The sequence below is a fragment of the Takifugu flavidus genome, chromosome 9 (assembly GCF_003711565.1).
Source record: "Takifugu flavidus isolate HTHZ2018 chromosome 9, ASM371156v2, whole genome shotgun sequence".
In the NCBI taxonomy this organism is placed as follows: Eukaryota; Metazoa; Chordata; class Actinopteri; order Tetraodontiformes; family Tetraodontidae; genus Takifugu; species Takifugu flavidus.
The window spans coordinates 10,775,302-10,798,141 of NC_079528.1; the positions used below are offsets into that span (position 1 = coordinate 10,775,302).

Here is a 22,840-nt window from a genome sequence, read left to right on the forward strand (position 1 = left end):
CTGCCTGGATAATCATTATCTGGATTCCTGTGCTCACTTGCGTATTAGCACCTGGTGTGTGCATGTGTGTGTTTGCGTGCAGGTGTGTAAAGGTGTGCGCCTCAGAGGGAGTGGGTGGGAGATGCTCATTCACTGATCTTTTAATGTCTGGCCTGGGGTGAAGCTAGAGCCAGAGAGCTGCAGAGCACATGGGAAAAGAAGAGCAATAAAGTCCAACACGAAGGAAAAGAGTAACAGCTGAGGAAGGGATAGAAGAAGGGATGAAGTTTAGAAACAGAGAGAGACAGAAGAAGAGAGCAGCTGGATGGGTGTATTAAGGAGGGTGTGTTTTGTACCTGTGCTGGTGTAAATCCCTGAGTCTCAGGTCAGAGTTGTGTCTGGGGAAGGAAGAGGAGGAGGTTGAGGGTGGGGGGTGGGGTGGGGGGGTGGATGGTGGGAAGAGATGAAAGGAAAAGAAGAGCGATCGTAAATTTTCACCAGGACAGACAAATAAAAACTCTCTCATACACCGCCTCGCTATCTCCAGTCCTTTTGTCATGAATGTGAGCCAGTCTTTGTTTTTCAGAAACCCCCCCCAGCATGACCCCTGACCCCGGTCCCCTCTCGCCCTGTGGCCGTCACCACCCCCCACCCCCACCCCCCAAAACCATTCCTATAAACATAAACCGCTGCTAAATCCATCGCTCTTTCCATTTAGCTCCCAAATGACCAAGTACACAATGCTCGGTACAAAACTTAAGATTTATTCTCTCTTGAGTTACACTACAACATTTTCACATTGACAAAAAAATAAATAAACATCTTGTTCAATAAATATTACAGATATAGGATCCATATTCTTTACCCACCCACGAAAAAAAAGAACAAGGCAATGACTTGACTATAGATTAATGTTAAAGAAATAATGTAACTGAAGTAAAAGTATAGGATCTTGAATGGCGAACAAAGTGTGATATCTAACTTGAGAGAGGATCTTTGGAATATGTGTTTTCTGTATTTCTGAGTCAGTACAAACATAAAAAAGTGAATCATTCCTTTAAATGAAGAAGAGCTTGAGATGCTAATTGCACTTTTTGATAATGAATTTGGTATTTGAACAGGTCTAATTCCCTTTGAGCCTGTCAGGGCAGGATGTGAGAATTGTGAACAGGCCGGGCAATAAAACTTAACTCATATTCCTGAAGCATTTTGGCCCCGTTCATTAATCTAAATGATCTGAATCCGGCACTGAGCGCATATTTGGCAGGCGTAGAGGATTGTTCCGGCCAGCACATCTAGCAGAACGAGGAGAGAGCGTGGTCACATGAAGAGTTTTTACAACGTAACACCGTCGGGAAATTTAAATAATATGTTTTTAGTCCAGACACCAAGAATTGTTCCGCACTTGCTGTCACACACTGACTAAGCATCGTTGCGCAAGTTTCCCCTGCGATCATGTCTGACTGGCGAATTGAAACCTGAATACTGCCAAAGTTTAAGTACCTTCATCTTTCCTATTTCTTCACTTTCAGGCTGAGGGAAAAAATCACTGATTATTGCAATTTTCAAGGTGCGCTTTACCTTTGGCCTAGAAAAATAGGAAAGAAAATGGCTGCTGTGAGTTTCTAAAACAATCCTCCTTCCAACTTTAATATTTAGACCTTTCTTTATTTAATCACCTGTACATGTCAACGTTAATGCTCAGAAAGGGCCATAATGGTCTAAACTCAAGGATGATGTGATACACTTGCATTTAAAGCCATCGTGCTGTTTTTATATTGATTAACAGTTGATGCTGGACTTGATAAAAAACCTCCACCTTCCATGTGGTACGTGCACCCTTTTTTGATGAATAATGCCATTTAAACACCCATCTATGTAATGATTTCCCCAACAAAGCAACGGATATGACTGATAAATTCTAACTGAGGAGGTATTTTCCAGACGCTGATCAATCAAATGAAAGACACTAAATCCAGCTGTGTGCGCCGCCACCTCTGCCTGAATGTGTAGCTCTGTTGTAGAGTTACTGTAACTGCTCGACCGGATTCTGATTACTCAGCAATACCGCTCCGCTCTGCCCGTTATTCCCAGCGCTGACCCCCTGACTCACGTCTCGCCCCCTCTTCCTCTCTCTACCTCCTCCTCTCCTCCTCTTCAGCCCTCTGTCCATTTCCTCCTCTCCTTTTGTCTTGGGCCCATTCAAAGATGTTGCCATTTACTTCATTTGGCGAGAAAATGATTGTTTGGTGATTCACACGTCTGGGGTCGCTGAATCAGCTCTCTCAAAGGCTGCACTGTCCCTCTGCTCGTCTACCCTGTGGATTTCTGAGATGTGAAGTCCGGTAACTCTGTTGCCCTCCGCTCGCCTTGCTGAATAAGCCACTATGCACATAAGGCGGGTGACAGTGTTGGTAAAGGGTTGTCTTTATGTGTTATATTCCATTAGCGCCTCCGGTGACCTGCTGGAAAAGCCGGTCATTCACTTCTTCCAGTACTGGATGAATGACTGTATTAATCATGCGTGTATTTCAGTGCTTTTGTCTCAGATGTTTCCACCCAAATTTGTGCAAATAACAGATCTAAGCGTTGGCTGCCCTCATGTGAGGCCGCTCAGCCTCGGAATCTCTTCTTGAGGCGGTTGAAGTCCTTCGCCGAGCGCCACAACCAACTCTGGAGCTCTCGTAATATCCAGAACCCCTCCACCTTCCGGGCAAAGTCATTCATAGGCGGTCGCACTGAGAGGAGCGACGAGGATGGCGAGGTAGAGGACAGGAATGGGGTCAGAGGAGGAGAGAGCAAGGAGGTCCCTCTCTGTAAAGACAGAGGAACGGGCTGGGAGAGGAGGGTGTGTTCCTCCGCTGCTGCTAAGTCGTAGAGCAGCGAGATGGTGGAGAGGGACGGTTGGAGGGTGGAGGAGAGAAGGGAGCGTGGAGGCCTGTGCTTTTGGTGGTGGCTGGAGGAGGAGGAGGAGGAGGAGGAGGTGACACTTTGCCTCTCTTCCTCCACCATTAAATGTCCTCTTCCCTGCAGGAAGAACCCATCTTCTTCCCTGTATGTGTCCGTGTGATGTGCGTTCAGGCTGTAGCTGTGTTGATTGTGTCCGCTGTCCATCTGAAGGTTCAGGCTGCTCAGGTATGACACTTTCATCAGCTTCTCTTCGCCCTCACTGAAACTCAGCAATCTTCTCCTCCTCCACTGCCCATCTTCCCACAGCTGTGCCTCTTCCTCCTTCCATACCTCCACAGGGTCCTCACTAAAAGCTCTGCTTTCGGCTTCAGCCTGCCGGGTTGTCCTTCGTCGATTCCCTCCACCCTTCTCTTTTGACCCACCACTCCTCCTTCCAGCAGATGTTGCTCTCCGTTCTTCTTTCTCTCTTCTTCTCCCCCCCAGGTCTGTTTCCCCTCTGACAACCCTCGCCCCACTCCTTCTTTGGCTTTTTTTCTGACCGGACTCAGTTCTGGTCCCAGCTCTGGATCTGTAAATACCCTGGTTAATCAATGGAGCAGGTCTATCGCCCCCTGCCCCCCTCCGCAGGTACTGCAATGCTTCTGCATTATTTCTGCTGTCGGTATAGGATGGAGGAGGAAGAGGGTAACCCAGGCTGGTCACCAGCGCTGATATGGAGCCCAGCAGCCCATCCAAGCCTGTGCAGAAATGAAGCAGAGAGGTCTTGAGGGAGGGGCAGAGGGTCGAGCGGGCCAACTCCCTCACAGCTGCCAGTAGAACAGAGTAGGCTTTCTGGTTCTGAGCCAGTCGGGCCTGGTTCTCCAGTCCGTGCCACAGTTCCAGACGAGTTGCGGCGGTGGGCAGGGACAGAGCCGTCGTGTTGGGTCGTGGAGGGGAGAAGTCTTTCTCATTGAAGGGAGGGCCGAGGTAGGTCAGCTGCAGAGAGGGGGCGAGAGGGTGCAAGAGAAGGTCTATGAGAGGAACCAACAGTGAGGTCATGAAATGCACTGACTCAGGGAACCTCCACGTTCTTGCACCAAACTTGATCCTGTCACCTTTTGATTGGAGCTCCTGCAGCAGCAATTTTACCCCCACACCCCCACCCCCATCCCCACCCCCCCAGCTGTACATCATTGCTTTCACGAGTTCTTATTTAATCCATAGAGACTTACATAAATGTCCTTGATTTCCTTGAGCTGGTACTCCAGATACTTGGTCAGTTCGTATGTGCTTTCTATGGAGCTCCTCTCGTTGGCCAGGTTCTGCGAAACGTCCCGCGCCGTTGCCATGGCAGCGACAAACAGCAAGACGAGGTGGTGCTGATGGACTGTGAAGAAAATGGAGATTTGAATAATGTAAACTTTTTCCGCATGAATTTTACAATATTCTGTTTTATTTCTTTGTCTCTATGGCGAAGGCCATGTCTGTTTACATATCACAAAGTCAAAGTTATCTGACTCTGCCAATAAAACTTTTTTCCCTCGTTTGCAGGCTAAATTTGGAAGTTTATAGCTGTCGGAGGTTTACTCTGGCCTCAGATAAAAGCTTTGTTAATAGCTTCAGACGGACAGACAAATGAATCAGCTATTTAGTGATGAAACACACACACACGCACTCATTTCTGCTCAGTCGCCCGAAAAAAGCGTCTTTTTACAATCATAAATATTAATGTTCGTATCAGTTGTGTGTTTTCATGTTCTTGTTTAGGTTTTCCTGTCTCTACTTGTGTAGTGTTTCAAGTTCTAAGAATGTTTGTAGCCTTAATTATGTGGATCAAATTTGGATATAGCATCTGTGTGTATGTGCGTGAGCATGTGTGTGTGTGTGTGTGTGTGTGTGTGTGTGTGTGTGTGTGTGTAAACCTTTCAGTGCCCCTGTTTCTGGTTTCAAACAGAGAAAATTGGAGCTGAAAGGCGGTTTTCAACATTAAGGAACTTGGAGTACATTCAGCCCCCCCCCACCCCCAACCACCTTCACGTTCCCCCTCTTTCCCAACACTTTTTCGCTCCTTTTCGCTTGAGCATGTCACACATTTCTTTCATCGTTTCTGCTCTCCGTCATTCCTCTCGATCCTCCCTGCGCTCCGTCTCCAGACGGTAGGCAGTGATTCATGCTTGTAATTGTGGGTAAAACATGCTGCTGTTCAACAGGTGTGAAATATGTGTGTTGCACAATGTGTGTGAACCTGTCAGCGCTCTTTGTTTTTCCCCCTCCTCACCTCTGGCCTCCCTTTTGTTAAGCCAAATGAAATCTTTTCGCCTCTTCGGCGAGTCGCTCTCCTTTCTTTGTAATTGCACCCCTGCAACACACAAACTTTCTTCCTCTTGTCCTGGCTCTTATCTCTTTTTCTGCCTCAGGGCAAAATAACAGCAGCCAATTAACCCCGATTAGCTCTCTGGTTCTCCCTCTACAGCACTTTTTTTCCTCTTTTCTTTCATCTATCCATCATGACGGCCCCACAGGATGTTATTTTAAGTGAATGGTTTCAACGCTTGCAAAACATTTGCCTCCAACACATTTTGAAACAGTCAGCACCTTTTCTCTCCAACCCTACAGCTTGTGTCTGACTGGGTTGGTCTTTTTTTTTAGCTGTACCGTTTTAAACCAGATTATTCCAGCATTCATTTCTTTCATTCACTGTCTTTTTCCATCCTCATAAAATATTTTTATTCTTCCAAAAATCATGGTGGGTTGAGGAAAGAAAAGAGCTTAGCTCCTGATCCTGAGTCATTTACACCAAATCGTCATCTTTGAATGTTTTTTATAACAATACACAGGGGCCCACACACACCTTGGAGTCGGTCAAGCGGGACAGCGCCCGTCGGCTGAGTTTCCTGGAACAGATAATCCTCATCACCTGTCAAATGCAATAAGCATCTTCAGAGCAACATTTGGAGCTCATCAAGGCCCAGAGCATCCTCCATTAGCATCAAAAACACACCGAAATCAACACAACATCGTTGACTTTCAAAGAGCATAAACAGCCCTGAAGGGGAAGGACAGTGTGCGGTGAAGGGTCGCATTCAGACGGAATAAACAGGTGCCCAAAAAAAAGGAGCCTATGCGCCAAAAATCACCCCAAACTGTTCCAAAATGTTCCCTTGTGTGTGCAGCCACATGCTGGGAGATGATTGCCAGACGTGAGAGTCTCCTATTGTTTTGATTGAGCTCTGACATTTGTAAAAGCGCCCAGCGCTCAGGAACCGCTCTTTTCCAAACCGAGATAAGTCGAACTCAGAGTGGTGTTATTGTTATATAATATTATATTAAGTTGCTGAAATGAGGACGGCATGTAGCCCTGCAGGCTTGGCGCTGTGTACCTGGCTGTAGATCTACACCACAGGGCAGGGCTGGAACCAGAACATTCTCCGGGGAGGATTGGATTACAGCAACACAGGAAGTTGACCGTGGCCTACCTCCATTTAACTTTTCATACTTTTCTACACACCTGTTAGGGTCATACACACACACACACACACACACATGCAGGGATCCATCCATTATTAGCTGCAGATCATATTTGTAATCTACTTTTTGTTTGCTGAACTGAAGTCGGATCTGGCTCTTTCAGATCTGGCCGCCATGTGTAACACAGAGCTGAACACGAGGATCAGGCGCCAGAGCTTCTGGGCTCCTAAAAAGGTCAAATTGAAACCTCCGTTCGGGGATCGGGGTGCAGGGTTCACAGGTGAATTTTAGGGCACCAGATTCTGTTCACGGATGAAAAACTCTGTGTAAAACTCTTGACATGTTTCCCTCCAGATGGTGTTTTGGTAAACCAGTGACCCAGTGTTTTTTTGGCCCTTGTTCTAATATTTCATCTTTGCTAGCGTGCACCACCGTCCGAGACTTCCAACAAGCCCGTCAACAGAATTTCGGAATTGTGGGAAAAACCATGTGCGAGCTATGCTCTCCGGTCTGGTCCAGGAAAAAATTAGCTCTGTCCCAAAAGAGGTTACCCTCCATCAGCGCAACCACTTGAAAGAGAATCAAAGAGAGCCAAAACATCAGGATATAGAAGATGTTATGAGTCAAATCAGAGGTTTATTATTTCCAGTGCAGCTCTGATTAGGATGACTGCGGCATTTTGTCATTGCTTCATGTTGGTGAGCAGATGTAACATTTTGACAAGATCAAATCAAACTCGACTTCCAGCTCCGGTGGAGGGGGGGGGAGTTGGACCGAAACGTCCCATTGGCTCCGCCCACCTCTATTGTCACACGTCAGCATTATCGAGCCATCGTGCAGAACATCGTCTCTGCGAGACTGGGGCGTTCACGCATGAATGCGGATGATTTCATGCCGACGCGGAAGATTGATGCCGTGTGTGCTGCTATGATTGACTTAAAAGACAGCTTTAAAATCCGCTCTGAGTGCCTGCAGACGCAACCGTAGGAGAGAGTCAATCTTTGGCCGAACCTTTCACATCTGAGCAATCGAATAAGTCACAGCACATTAAGAATACTGACAGATTACAGAGAGCTCAGAGTCTTGGGAAAAGAGCAGCTGGGCCTCTGACACCAACAGATTTGAACAAAAACTACAATGTCAGTGATGTTTTGGGAGGTTTTTTTGGTATTAAAGTGGTTTTAATGTTTCATCAGAATAAAAACAGCAACGTTTTGTGTTGCATGCTCTGAAGCTTACACAAAGTTTGGCCATTACTTAACTTCTGGACCTGGTTTAGCACCACAAATATTGGACGGGCACATCCCAGAGACACTCAACGGTTTGGAATAAGGACTGTCCTGCCCAGTGTTTCATCATCTCAGCCTGTACGGGATGTTTTGCATCACCAAGGACGTACAAACGCTGCTGTGCTGCTGCAGCATGAAGACAAAGTTCCTTCTATTCCTCTTGTGTTTCCCCCCAAAATGAACATTCATCACATTCAGTGGTTGTAATAACAATTACATTTGTTATTTATGGCTGTCTAATGTGCATGAGATGCTCCCGTCCCGTCCTCACTAACTCGTCAGAGAAAAGGACCCGGTGCATCTTGGGTTGACCCTTGAGGCCAAACTGGGGTAAGAAGGGGGGGGGGGGGGGGGTTCCGATGACCCCGGGGCGCTTTACCCCTGCCGGTCCTCGTGACCCTGAGACGGGGCAGCGGAGTCGGACCCGCAGGGACCCGCACGTCCGCAGAAGGACATGAGGACAGAGTGACAGAGGGTGGACGGCAGCACGTGCTGGGCTGACGCTGAGGTGAGTGGGGGTGAGTGGGGGGGGGCTCGACAGTCTCTGATATGTGTCTGCGTACCGTTAAAGAGCAGATTTACATGCAAGCTGCACTCAATCAAACGTGCATTCTTTCACTAACTCAATACACACAAACACACAAACTTGCACACACTTAACTCCAGATTGAGCGCCAGAGTTTGGGCCCATCTATGTGCTGACATTAAACCGAGTCAATACACATAAACAAACCACGGCGCGTTCTAACGTCTTTCCCAGGAGATTATCCTCTCTGGAGTTTGTTCAGATGGGATTGATCCTCTCGCTTTGGTCACACCGCGGCGCTGCCAAACCCACCACTGACCCAGAATTCCAAAGCCAGACTCCCAGGAGCACGACGCCCAACATCTAGTTATTCATAAACATCCACTGTTTTACCCTCCGACTTTTCCTGACATCTGTCTCTCTTCACCTTATAAGTCAAGCTGGTTTTCCCTTCAGTCCCTCCATGTTTTATCACCATGTTTGGTTTCGGTTTCTTTGTCGCTCCATCTGTCTGGACCCTCTCCTTAAATCTTCTTCAAACATCAAGCTTCTAAATCGACTCTCGGACTCTATCCCACGTTTACCATTCTTACCTTTCTCTCGTTCCATTTGTTCCCTCCATCAGTCGCTTCCATTTTCTCCTTTAGCTCTTAGTCTTTGAACAGCCAACTAGCATCAAACTTATAAATTGTCCTCTAATTTTATATATATACTTCATATATATATATTCATATATATTTCATACTTTAAAAACAATTAACTGATTTCTGAAATTCACCTGATACATAATTTGAATGAATTTGACGTTTGAAACATTCAATGCAGATGAGTTGCAGATAAAAATGTTTGTTGGTTGGAGGATGTTCTCAATTTTTTTTTTGTATTTTTATGGTGAAACATTTATTGCTGGGGTTTTTAGAATATCATATTAATATAAATCCTTTTAATTATGGGCTCCTGAGATGGTGTGAAGGCAGAAACGTTTCTTGTTGTGATCTTAACTGTCTTGCAAAATAGGTTTAGGTTATGAATAAAAATACAGTATTTACCAGGTAAAGGATTTAATTCTGTTAACATGGTTATTTCACAGGTATTAATATTCAAAAATTATTGTTTAACCATCAAATGTGGTGACAAATATATGAGGTTTTAAATAATTAATTGAAACGCCAGAACAATTTGATTTTTCTTTGATGAAATTTTGACCGCAAAGCTTTATTAAATGTTTTGTTTATTGCTATTTGTACTTTAACTTTTTTGGTTCTTGGAAATGCAACTCTAAAGGTGCAGAAGACTTGGTTCCAGTGATTTAAAATTATTCAATGCTTCTTAATGACGGTATATTTGACTTTATCTCATTTTGAGATGTGTTTTATCATCTGTTGTAATGCTGGAAAGTTTTTAACAGCTGAATCAATATTTTAATGTTCGCACCGCACATTTGAGAGGGAGGAAAAGATATTTTGGGGCTCCTGCAGGAATATAGAGACCAAAGGGTGGAGGAGAAGGAAAGACAGGATCTGAAAGGAAGGAGGGAGAGGAAAGGGACTTGTGTAGGGGAGAGTGAGGGAGCGTTTTCTAAAGCGAGGGGCCATGTTAATTTGGGAAAAATGTAAACAGCATGTGTAACTGTTCAAAGCGTGACCAGCTCATTTTATATCATTCCCCCCCTTTTCTGTCCTCTCTCTTTCCCTCTGGGTGCTGCTCACTCCTGTCAATCGGGAATCTGCACTGCATTAACCCTTCGACTGCCAGTCTCTCTACTTCTGTATACATTTACTTTAATCCGTCTCTTCCGCTCGTTCCTCGGACACACATACGCACAAATCTCCTCGCATGTGAGCCATTGTAAAGACATAAAGACGTATGGCTGTAAAGAATTCAGAATGTCATTGACTGAAGTTAAAACTCTTCTTTTTCCCTCCATTTCCAGGATTAAACACACCAACAGTAAAAACAGGTCTGTGTGTTCCTGTGAGTTAGAAAAGGAAATACAGGTAGATGGACAAACAACGTGTACGTGTGTGTGTGTGTGTGTGTGTGTGTGGTGTGTGTGTGTGTGTGTGTGTGTGTGTGTGTGTGTAAAGAAGGGCTTTTAAATTGCTCATTCAATTATCACAGGAAGTAGCGTTTTGTTGTCTGTTCAACTATTAAATTATCATCTCCATCATTTTCCAAAGTTGCTGCTGGTCAGAAGCTTCACACGTGAGCAGACTGAGGTGGGTTAAAGAGCGGCAGGAGCAGGCGAAGAGGTGAAGATGACTTCCTTCTTCCATCACATCCTTCTCCTTCATTTTGCCAAACTAGTCACTTTTAGGGTGTGTGTGTGTGTGTGTGTGTGTGTGTGTGTGTGTGTGTGTGTGTGTGTGTGTACACACGCTCTCTCTCACACCCTGACTAACATGAATCATGTACTTTCTCATATCGGTGACAGCTAACTAGACAGGGGCTTTAGCTTTGTCTGACCCCCTTAAAACCTATCATTTGTTATTGTGAATAAGAGCCCCCCTCCACACACACACACACACACACACACACACAGAGCAACATTTATGTTCTTTGCTAATATCACATTCCTGGCACAAATTTTAAATGTCAGCTTAGTTTTCCATTTCAATGTTACTCTAACGTGAATTTAATAAAGTAAAGGGATTTATTGCAGTATTTGGGTATGACTTGACACATTTAAAGGACGCGGAGGGAATTATAAAAATAGAATTGTTGGTTTAAGCATTGCCTAAAAGGTTAGCGACAGGTCATTAGGGATATAAAATCCGACAATCTTTTTTATGTGTTTATAAACGACAGTAAAAATGTCAGAAACTCTCGAGTCTTCCAATATTAAATTATTGTGCGCAAAATGAACCCCAAAATTTGAACTCGAAAGTCTTACCTCCGAGAGACCTTTTCATTTTCTCCAGATTCCTGCAGATGATCATCTGGTGTTAAAGCTCCTCTCGTGGAAACGTTTAACTTGAATGTATCGGATTGAACCTTAAACCCGTCGTCCTCCTCCAGACAGCTCTAATAAAGGAAAATGCAGGCGATGGCCCTTTAATCAGAGATGTGAAGGGTCGGGATCAAATATTGAGTGTCCGCTGAGCTGGTGGTCTGTGTGACAGACTGAATCACGGTGGAGCCTTTTGTACCTCCTCCTCCTCCTCGTTTCTGCCAGTTTCTCCTCGCCCTCCCTCCCTCCCTCCCTCCCGGTCTCTCCTCATCGGTGCTGCTGATTCACCGCGTTGACGCATCACAGCTCTGCTCTGCAGATTCCGCAGAACCTCGGGACTTGTCAGAACTTATCTGCATCCCTGTGGCCTCCTCAAGCCCGCTGAGCAGAATTTAACGGCGGCTCTTTGATCTCTAATCCGATCCAAATTTAAGACCAGTCCGACTGGATGGTTTGGCTGCCGCTCAGGAAGACCCCGCGACCCGCAAATCAAACAAATCATTGTGGCTGGATCATCTTCCTAAAATGTTTGGAATCAAATGGTATTTTCAGCTTCTTTTGTAATTGCACAGCATAACCTTTAGCAACGAAACGCTCCTTTAAATGGCCTTCAATCATTTTTTCTTTGAGCAAAATAAGGTGCAGTTGTTTGGTAGAAAAAATGTTCTAAAGACGAATAGATAATTAACAATCCAGGTGAAATCTACTATTTTTTAAATTAATTAAAGTGAGTTGGCAGGATTAATAATTTAGGCCTTGAATACACCGCGACTTAACTTTCTGAATAATTTATTTATGCGTGTAAAGGCTCTAGATTTTGAATTACATAATCTGTCTGAGTGTGTTCTTTGTGCATTTATATATTCACTTTTCGTTTTCTTGTTACTGTCGTTTAATTATTAAAGCTCAAAAGAATGGGAAAAAAGAATGATTGAATAGAAATACATTTTTCAATCTGAGTCAATATGAGACGCAGCGCGACGCAAAGATGCGCACAGTTCACCTGAAATCACAGAATTTGTGGGGCTGCAGAATGCAATATTTGCATTAGAAAATATGCAGTATGCAACATACACACACACACACACGCACGCACACACAAGCACACAAACACACACACACACACACACGCGCGCACACACCATAAAAACGATCAGATATCAATAACAGCCCAAGTATAGAGGGTATATGAGGATCCTCTTGTTTTGCAATCGTATGTTGGTTTCTGTAAAACTTAACGTGTACAGTCACATAAATTGATAGTCAAAGCAGATTATAAAATTGTTCTAAGCACGCACACATAAATACGGACAAATGACTTTATTTCGACACATGTAGCCTAATCGGCTGGAATATATATTTTGAATATTTTTTGATTTGTTCCAAGGCTTTTCTGCAGTCAATTGTGATCTTTTGAGAATGGAAAAATAAATAGAAGATATTCCAAATACATACAAGATGATTTAGGTTATACTGATATTTACTACACTTACTACACTACTACAATAACTCTAAGAATAAAAATTGTAATAAGAAGAGAGGGACAAAAAAGAAAAAGGCCATTTCATTAGTTGTGTTGTGTGCCATCCAGTGGCTGTATATCGTCACTGCGGTTTATTCGACGGCCTTATTAAGCATTCGTCTTTTTATGTCCTACACAGTAATTTAATTAAATTAACTAAATTAATGTTCCGTCAATAGTATAAAACCACATTTTGAACAATTTTTTGGGCAAAGTCTTATACAATGAGGAAAATATCAGCGCAAACCGGAAGTGAATAAATCCTTAACTATTACTTCCGTTGACGTAAGGTTAGCCCTCGATGCTACACGCGGGAAAAAGGGCACTCTTCTCATCACATTGACAGTAAGACTGAGGATTTTTTTGTTATTCTTTATTGCCGTATTAGAAACAATTTCAGAGTGATCCGAGAGTGTTAAAGTAGTCTTCAGTGACATCTTTTCGACGTCTGAAGGCTTATTTTCATTGAACAACTCTGGGTATCTCTGAAATTTATTATTCTGAGAAGTCCTGCGCGGGCGTTTGATTTTGTTATACGGCGCTTTTGTGTGGGGCGGCATTGCGGTGCGTACCGTATTTTCTACTGTCTCGAACAACCACTATGTCATTGTGCGTTGAAACGAGCACTACCAAAGCGGCGCTGGTTAGCATAGCATGGCAAGTGGCGCAGCATAGATTCCTATGTTCCATTATCATCATCCAGAAACATGTCGAGAATAAACCCTCACTGTTCATTAGTTACAATCCACGCGAGCAATATAAGAAATCTACGAGTGATCAAAGAAACGAAACAAAGCTGCAACGCGCCTCCATAAGGAATAGTCAACAATGCAAATCTTTAGCTAGCTCCAGTGGGTATTTTTAACTGCGTGAGGGACGTGGCTAGTTCAAGTCAGAAATACCAAATGTTACCAAAGGTTAACAGAATAAATACTGCTTTTAATGTTTACACATAACTTGATGGCTACTTTCCCCCGTCTTTCTCGTCAGTATGACTCAGTTGGGTTTGGCAACATCAACTAAACACTGACAGACTTCATAACTGCATGTCTGACTACCATGTTTCCATAAACTTTAACCTATAATCTAGGGGAGATTATGAGCCCTGTGCTTAAATGTACCAATGATTTTGCAAAGTTTTAAGTTTAGTGTTAACTTTTACAGGCGACGCTCGGACAAGTAGAGGCCGAAACTCTCCATATATCAATATACATGGATTCTTTCCACATATTCACGTCTGCTCTAAAGAAATGCCACACTAACAACATTTCCACTTTTCCCTATAATTCTGTCCATTCTAAAATGTCCAAAGGTTTAAAGTTTCCACAGCACATCATGTTGTATGGCAGGATTTGGGATGTCATAGCCCAAAATATAGATGGCGAATACTTAACGTACAGCTTTTGTCCACACTGTTAGACAGTACTTGACATGGACTTAGATGCTCTCTCGGTGATGTTATTTCATGTCATTTTAATCTTTTCCATTGTTTCTGCAGAGCACTCTTTATCGCTTGTGGCTGAGATGGGAGACACTTTGGAGTTCAATGACATATACCAGGAGGTCAAAGGGTCCTGGGTCAGTATATTCTTCAGCCCCCTATATTCATTGTGTTTATGCCTATACAAGAACCACACCAATTTAATACACCGTAATCCTCTCCAACAAACACAGAAAGAACACACAGAAAATTACCTGTAAAATAACCTGTGCACTCAAAGTTACTTTGATCAGTTTGTTTGTGGTATGTGTGGATGTGACTCAGTTGTGGTCTTAAAATGTTTTCGCAGAATGACGGACGGCTTCGTTTCAGCAAACAAAATGTGGTTTACAAGAGCAGCAAGACAGGAAAGGTGGACAGCATCCCCGCAGGAGAGCTCAACCTGGCTCAGTGGAGACGAGTGTGTTTAGGTCATGGTATCAAGCTTGGAACAAGCACGGGACATGTTTACAAATATGATGGATTTAGGGACACAGTAAGTGGTTTTTGTGTTCTTTTTTCATTGTAAAAACTGGCCTCTGTGTTGATAGCCAGTGGGTTTTGTGTTTTTCTCCGAATGAACCAGCGGTTTTACAGTTTATTTGTGTTCAAAAGGCCGATATATGCTCACAAGCCTCTGTCTGACACTAAATCTTTCTCCTTGGTGTTTTTTTTTTTTTTGTTTCTATAGCAGTTTTGGTTTACTGAATAGACCAAGTCAGTAATGGAATATTACAAACCAGCTCTCAGTGGAGTGTTTATAAAAAGGGCTCGTGCGCAAGCGGGAAAACCACCAGTACACAACTTTGATATTTTCTTTTGTCAGACATTTCCACCAAAACAAAACGCTGCACTATACTTTGTCTGTGTCCCAAATGAGTCGCATTTTGTCTCCAAAGCGCCTAATGGGATTAATGAGGAAAAGCAGTACTAGCATGTGTGTTCCATAAACAGTGTAATCATCGGCTCATGTGAGTCACTGTTTATATCAATCCTCCGAGCTAATTTGGCTCAGCGGACAGATGAGAAATAATTGTGGTTGTGTTTGTTTTTTATCACCCCACTGCTGCTCCGAATGCATGGAGAATGTCAGCACACAAGTGAAAAACAGAGGAGCAGGTATAATTTGGAGTCTTGGCTGTAATCGCCAGTGTCTCCAGGGGCTAATCAGCACTTTTTTCTTTTTTAGAGATGGATCCTCTTGTCTCAGAGAGCCGGCCATGATGTCATTGTTTATTATCCCACAGCTAGTGTCAGTATTGGAGAATTGGCTGGTTTTCTAGCTGCTGCAGCGCTGTGGCTGATCTGCAGTTGTCTGCCAGAGGAGCAGTGGCTCTAGAGGTGTCTGCTAACTTGAAGTACAGGCATAGAAGGAAGAAGGTTTTGAGCTAAGGGACTGGACACTGGGCAACGTAGGTTGACTGTAGTGGAGTACAAAGACGCTAATGGGGGCGGCAGATATTTAGTTTATTGCAGTCTTTTTCATAACACAAACTTGTCCTCGTGTGCCCAAACGAAGGAATTTCCTAATTTTTTTCTCATGTCCACAGTTTCAACAAATGAGAAGCTAAATGTTGTTGGGTTACATGGTTGAAAAATGGAGTAATAAAAGCCAGACGAGTAGTTGTATTCAATAAGGCTGTGGGTGGTGGGTTGGGGGGAGGTCCGTGTTTATTATGATTAAATGAACTGAGCAACAACAAATCTGCCAAAACCGTAATGAGGAGGACAGAAACACTGAGCAGCAGGCCCGATGAAGACAACTGTGAACGAACACACGTCTACACAAACAGGCGCCCTTCTGCACCAGCCTGTTTTTTATGCATTTACACATCTGCTCACACATGCTCTGCTGTCTAAACAATGTCTTAACTCGGGCTAACAAACACACTGATGAAAATTAGTGCACACGTACTGACTCCATGGGCTCTAATTGGCTGTAATAACCTTACGGACAGTCAGATATCCAGGTGCGTAAACTGTTTCCTCACACTCATTTCGCACACATTCATGAGGCACAATCATTTCCACATGTGTGTGCTGCAGTGTGAGAGAGGGAGAGATTGACCATGTGTTTTTGCTGTATGTGACCTTTCTAGTTGTAAGCAGGCCTGCAGGATAAATAAACAAGCTGATTGTCAGCGACAGTATTGAAGGAAAGAGGACTGAGGGGCTGGATGGATTACATTCACCTCCTGTCTTCCCAGGAGACCTCAGAAGTGGGCAGCACGGTTGTAACTGTGGTGTAATCAATTAGCGTTCCATCCTCTCATGTTCTCGGGGGGGGGGTTTAAAGCTTTGAACTACACACAGCCAGTATTGCTAACCTGAATTCACCCTCACTTTGGCAGTTTTGCCTCCTTCTCATCAAGTTATCACTTCCTTTTCTGTCAGCATCATTTCGCAGTTTACATCATGCGTGCCTGCCTCTCTGCCCCCTCCCCTGCCTTTTGTTTCTCAGGACTTTGAAAAGATCTTGGAGTTTTTCAAGGCAAACTACAAAGTGGAGCTAACGGAGAGGGACATGAGTGTGAAAGGATGGAACTGGGGTACGGCCAAGTTCTCTGGTAAGAGTGCAAACATCTCGGTTCCCTTAACAGTATTTAGTTATACAATCCAAACTTTTCTTTATTCAACCCACGAATACTCAAATTTCATTATAATCAATGCAATCAGGCTTAAAAAGGAGTAAAAGTGAAGTAAAATATTTTAAACTGGTAACGGTATATTTGAAACTTTTGTAACGGTGGCTGCCATGAGGACTTCCCGTCTCTGTCTCCCATCTCAGGGCCTCTGTTACAGTTTGACATAAATGAAAACACAGCATTTGAGATCCCACTTTCCAACGTGTCCCAATGTGCCACTGGGAAAAACGAGGTGACTCTGGAGTTCCACCAGAACGACGACACAGAGATCTCCCTCATGGAGGTCCGTTTCTATGTCCCACCCAACCAGACTGATGAAAGACAAGATCCAGTTGAGGTTGGGAGATAGGTTCCGCTTCCATTTCCTTCTTTTAATCTCTTTTCCTTATAGCATGTATTAAAATGTTGAATTCCTTGCAGGCCTTTGCTCAGAATGTGCTGTCTAAGGCTGATGTGATTCAGGCCACTGGAGATGCTGTGTGTATTTTCAAAGAGCTGCAGTGTCTCACTCCCAGAGGAAGGTAGGTCTAGAAACGGTCCCAGGGTTTCCATAATTGTCTGAACAAACGTCGTAAGAAAAGCAACTGTTTATCTCATTATTCAGTGTAAGTGTCTTAAGCTTTTAAGAGCTAAGTTTTTTAAGATGAGTACCTTTCTAATCTTTTATTCCCTCATTTAGATACGACATCCGCATCTACCCGACTTTCCTTCACCTTCACGGTAAGACCTTTGACTACAAGATCCCCTACACCACCGTTCTCCGACTCTTCCTGCTGCCACACAAGGATCAGAGACAGATGTTCTTTGTGGTAATTTGATTTCTAAGCTTCCCTACGTTAGTTCTTCTGTAATGTTTTTGCACAATTTCCCACTGTGCTCTGTCTTATTTTGTCTCACTAGATCAGTCTGGACCCTCCCATCAAACAGGGCCAGACACGTTATCACTTTCTCATTCTGCTGTTTTCCAAGGAGGAGAACATCAACCTCGCCCTCAACATGAGCGAGTGAGTATAGAGCAGCTAACAACATGCTGTCATGTTGTAACGCAGCCAGAGGAGCAGTCAGAGTGGCTTCAGAAATGCCCTCAACTGTTTCTGATCTTACCTATGTGTGTGTCTAACAGGGAGGATGTTGAACGTCGGTTTGAGGGTAAACTCAGTAAACACATGTCAGGGTCGCTTTATGAGATGGTTAGCAGAGTTATGAAGGCTCTGGTCAACCGCAAGATCACTGTGCCTGGAAACTTCCAGGGGTATGTAGCTAAACTTGCAATTAAAAGCCTTTTTCCGATATTTCTGCAAGCTGTGTTTAAGTGGCTCTCATTCTTCCACAGTCACTCTGGTGCTCAGTGCATCACCTGTTCCTACAAGGCTTCTTCAGGCCTTCTATACCCCCTAGAGAGGGGCTTCATTTATGTCCACAAGCCTCCTGTACACCTGCGCTTCGAGGAGATCTCCTGTGTCAACTTCGCCCGAGGCACCACCACCACTCGGTCCTTTGACTTTGAAATTGAGACAAAACAGGGAAATCAGTACACCTTCAGCAGCATCGAGAGGTGAGGACTGAAGTCAACCTGAGACTAATACGATGCAGGTCAGATGTCAATGTCTCGAATAGATACACCAAACACATAAACTGCATATTTAATGTCTTATGTCTGAGATCTATGACGTTCACAGTACATGTCTGGGATCTGACTTTGTACTCTATTGCCCCCTGCTGTCCACTTCAGGGTGTTACAGGCTTTTTGGCGGTTTAAGGAAGTGTTGCCTCTGGGGTTTAGTAGATGATTGTAGGTTTTTTGTAAAATTTGGTTTTCAGTACATTTATTGAGAAAGCAGGAAATATAAGTAAGCTTTTTCCCCCACCTTCATGCAGCATAAGTCATGAGCTGCTGTTTGAGGTTTAGAAAGGCTGTTAATGGAAAATGTAAACGAGATGCAACGAGACATTAACACCACTCCTTAAATTTATATAATGGACAGAATTCAATTAAAGCAACAATAATTGTGTGAGACTAAGAGGAAGTTCCGAAACCTACACCAAAAAGCCTTGTCGACCAGCAGCATATCTCTAATATTAGCTATTTTATGGCTTTTAAAGCAGGTTTTTAATTTGTGATCCTTTCTCTTCACAAACCACGTACAAAAGATGTTTGCTGAAGGCTCCTGAGTTTTCTTTTCTCTTTTTGTAGGGAGGAATACGGCAAACTATTTGATTTTGTGAATGCCAAGAAGCTCAACATCAAGAACAGAGGGTTCAAAGAGGTAAAGCACCTAATCCAAACATCTCAGATTAGAAATCAAACCTGTCATGAACATTGCCGGACTTAAATCCCAGATATTGACGCGCTCCTTCTCCTGTGTCTTTCCTTTTACCCCTGTAGAAGAAGGTGGGTATGGTCACAGGTGTCGAGTGTGAACTGCTTCCTCTTGCATGGGATGGGTGCTGTGTTTTTGGGTCCTATAAACTTTCATTGTACCTCTCTGATTTGATGGGTGTGGAACCAGATGAATCAAGAGTGATCTATAACTGATCGTTGCATTACTAATGGGGCATCGGGGTTTGTCTTTGACGCCTGACCGTGTGTATCGGTTTTGCATCGTACCGACTAATGTTCAGGGGCTCTTTGGTGTGCTCTAACACTCCACTCAGCGCTGATTGTGTATGTTAATAGATGAGCTTACCAGTTCCAGGACTGCGTGATGGCAAGAATACTAATTCTGGTTTTGCGGTTACAGCAGTGATGGGGTGAAAAGACCGGGTCAATGGACCTGTTATCCATTTCCTGTTTTAATGAGCGTCTGCTTGGCTGAGTGGCTGACACTGATATTGATACAAGAGAAGAAATACAACGCAGCCAACTCCTCTGTGAGCACTCCAGTGTCTGTCAGTGATACTGGGCTGAATGAGATAAATGGGGCCATTTTCATTTTCCGTATTTCCCTCTCTTTAACTAATCCACAGTATTACGGCAATTATTGGCTAATTAAAACTCTTTCAGATGTGGACTGGCTGTGGGCTCTCTCAGCGGCGCTGTGGGTATCTCTCTTGACTTTGAGGTGTGCTTTCAGGGCATGAAGGGTAAGATTGACGAGTACAGCGACTCGGACGACGACCAGCACGACGCCTACCTGGAGAGGATGAAGGCTGAGGGCAAGATCAGGGAGGAAGGCAACGACAGCGATGAGTCCGATTCTGGAAGTGGTGAGTCGATCTGGTACCAAACGTGTGATCAGGTCAGCAAATCTGTCGGTCTAACTCCGCCCCCTGTCGTTTTTAGATGAATCCTTCAATCCCGGGGAAGAAGACGATGACATAGCGGAAGAGTGAGCGACCGTTGTCCGTCCACTGATGCCGTGGCTTTAATAAGGACGCGGACTTAACTCCTCTTTCTCTCCATCTCCGTGAAACAGGTACGACAGCAACGCCTCAGCCAGCGACAGCAGCGATGAAGGGGACGATAGCGAGGACGAGAGTGCAAAAAAGAAGAAGGCAAAGAAAGTGAAAGTGGTGAAGGAGAAAAAAGAGAGGAAACCACGCAAAGAGGTGAGACAGGACAGCAGTTGAAGATTTTAGGAAGACAAACATCTTTTCAGTCACTAACTGTCCCTAAACTCTTCTCTTTTCTTTGGATTAGAAAAAGCAGAAGGATACCGGTGGCCCCAAGAGGCCAATGAGTGCCTACATGCTGTGGCTCAACGCCAGCCGGGAGCGGATCAAGTCAGAGAACCCGGGAATCTCCGTCACAGAGATATCAAAGAAGGCCGGCGAGATGTGGAGACAGCTGGGCAAGGACGAGAAGGAGGTGAGGCTTGCTGATTAGTGCAGATTACTAAAAAGCTGCTTCTCACTCCTTTATTTATTCTTCAGTGATTTCAGACTATTTAATGACAGTCTAGAACAACGTTTGAGGGAACCGAGGGAAATTTCTTTCTTCCTCGCCAATGTGGCATTTAATGGCATGCGTTCACGTCACCAGTGAAGTGTTGCCTGGTGTCAAAGCTGTCGTTTTTTTCATTCTTTTGCTGCTTCTTTTACTTCAGGAATGGGAAACAAAGGCAGGAGAGGCTAAAGAGGAGTATGAAAAAGCAAAGAAGGAGTACAAAGAGAGTGGGAGGATGCCCACCACCACTTCCAAGAAGTAAGACTGGCATCCCAGACTAAGTTCTGTTCATCCTGAACTTTAATTAAACATGTCTGTCTCTGCACGATCGGCTTATTAGGGAAACCAAAAAATCTGCGGGTAAAAAGGAGGAGAAGAAGAGGAAGTCTGCAGGAGGAGATAAGGACAAGGAGCGAGGAGCTGGCAACGACAGCTTCAAAAGTCGAGAGTTCATTGAGACCAGCGAGGAGAGTTCCTCCGACTCCGATCGCAAGAGCAAGTCCAAGAAGAAGAAAAAGAAGGAGGTAACAGGAGCGGAGCTTTTGTCAGGCAACAGCAACAAGCGCATGTTGTTCTTTAGAAAAGATCTGCTCTCTGGGCGTCTCGGGGATTGTCCAGATCTTGTGCTCATACTTTTTTTGTTACCTAGGAGTCAGATGAAGAGGAGGAAGAAGCAATGTCCACCCCTGCCAGCTCAGAGGAGGAATCTGAATGAACACACTTCCACACACACAGGACCAAACCTTTACTCTCTGAGTTCTCATCAATGGACTGACACACCAGTTACATTTTTAGTTGTATTTTTCTCCTGTTTTGAGTGTAAAATCATCCTTTATTCAGACAGAGCATGTGCTTTTGGACAGTTAAAAAGGACATCCATATTCTTTGGTGGTATACTGGTGTACCACATTCCTGGAGTTCATGGAGATCTTTCTCTCTTCCTCCCCCACATGACCAGTGGAGACTGGTCATTTTAGTTTTATAGCTGTGAGAACCAGGAGGTAGTTTTGTTCCTGCCATGAAAATCATTTTAAAATCCGTTTTCTCTGTGTATTTTGACTTATAAAATTTTCATGATGGAATAAATAAATGACTCATTTTCAGTAAATATTAATTGCTTCGTTGATTACCGCCCTCTAGTGGTCGTTCAGAGACACGACCCTTTCGATCCTGCTTTTAAAGATTTAATGGGAGAATAGAATTAGGACGTGTTTAAGTCCAAACTTGTGTACTTCTGTTGACTCCCCCATTTCAAAATCATTGCATGAATTGCAGCTCCAGTTCATTTTATCATCCCTCCACTGGATAAGCTCATACATAGATCAACATATCTCTCATACATGAAACAAAAACTGCTGAATAATTGAAAACTAAAGTTTTGATCAGCCTGATCATGTAACTCATTTGTTAATATTTTAATATTTCTTTTACTGAGGGTTCTGCGCAGGATCTTAGCTGTTCCTAGGACTGCGCTCTTCTGGACAGAGATCTCTGGTGTGGTTCCTGGTATCTGTTGGAGCCATCTACTCAGGTTGGGTGTTACTGCCCCTAGTGTCCCGATCACCACTGTTGCCTTCATGCCCCACATTCTCTCTATCTCCTCCTTCAGCCCTTGGTAGTTCTCCAGCTTCTCGTGTTCCTTCTTCCTGATGTTGCTATCACTCGGGATTGCTACATCTATCACCACCACTGTCTTCCGGTGTTTATCCACCACCACGATGTCAGGCTGTTTGGCCACCACCATCTTGTCAGTCTGGATCTGGAAGTCCCACAGGATCTTGGCCTGCTTGTTCTCCACCACTTTCGGAGGTGTCTCCCACCTGGTCCCTGGGACCTCCAGCCCATACTCAGTGCAGATGTTCCTGTACACTATGACAACCACCTGGTTATGCCGCTCCATGTATGCCTTGCCTGCCAGCATCTTGCACCCTGCTGTGATGTGCTGGACTGTCTCAGGGGCATCTCCACACAGTCTGCACCTGGTCTGATATGGTAGACCCTTATGGTTGGCCCTGGTATGGTAGACCCTGGCCTCTATTGCTCTGGTGCTCAGGGCCTGTTCTTGTGCAGCCATGATTAGTGCCTCTGTGCTGTCTTTCAGTCCGGCCTTTGTCAGCCACTGGTATGTTTTCTCAATATCAGCCACTTCCTCAATTTGTCGGTGGTACATTCCATGCATGGGCTTGTCCTTCCATGATAGCCCCTC

At 44.3% G+C, this 22,840-nt stretch overlaps 2 protein-coding genes across 2 annotated transcripts; one reads left to right on the top strand and one right to left on the bottom strand.

Moving 5' to 3' along the window:
• Positions 1-722: 722 nt before the first annotated feature.
• On the bottom strand, positions 723-11,301 carry clcf1 (cardiotrophin-like cytokine factor 1). Its single transcript, XM_057043733.1, has 3 exons — positions 11,045-11,301; positions 4,101-4,255; positions 723-3,864 (listed from the first exon to the last, which is right to left on the bottom strand). Exons 1-3 carry the CDS (start codon positions 11,088-11,090, stop codon positions 2,593-2,595), a joined length of 1,473 nt encoding a protein of 490 aa, XP_056899713.1. The 5' UTR covers positions 11,091-11,301; the 3' UTR covers positions 723-2,592.
• Positions 11,302-12,846: 1,545 nt separating this feature from the next.
• Positions 12,847-21,742, top strand: ssrp1a (structure specific recognition protein 1a). Its single transcript, XM_057042664.1, has 18 exons — positions 12,847-12,968; positions 14,122-14,201; positions 14,414-14,599; positions 16,565-16,670; positions 16,892-17,085; positions 17,169-17,269; positions 17,428-17,557; positions 17,649-17,752; positions 17,872-18,000; positions 18,082-18,303; positions 18,943-19,015; positions 19,823-19,955; positions 20,032-20,077; positions 20,165-20,297; positions 20,389-20,556; positions 20,795-20,892; positions 20,975-21,158; positions 21,284-21,742. The coding sequence occupies exons 2-18, from the start codon at positions 14,148-14,150 to the stop codon at positions 21,347-21,349; spliced, it is 2,127 nt and encodes a 708-aa protein (XP_056898644.1). The 5' UTR covers positions 12,847-12,968; positions 14,122-14,147; the 3' UTR covers positions 21,350-21,742.
• Positions 21,743-22,840: the final 1,098 nt, after the last annotated feature.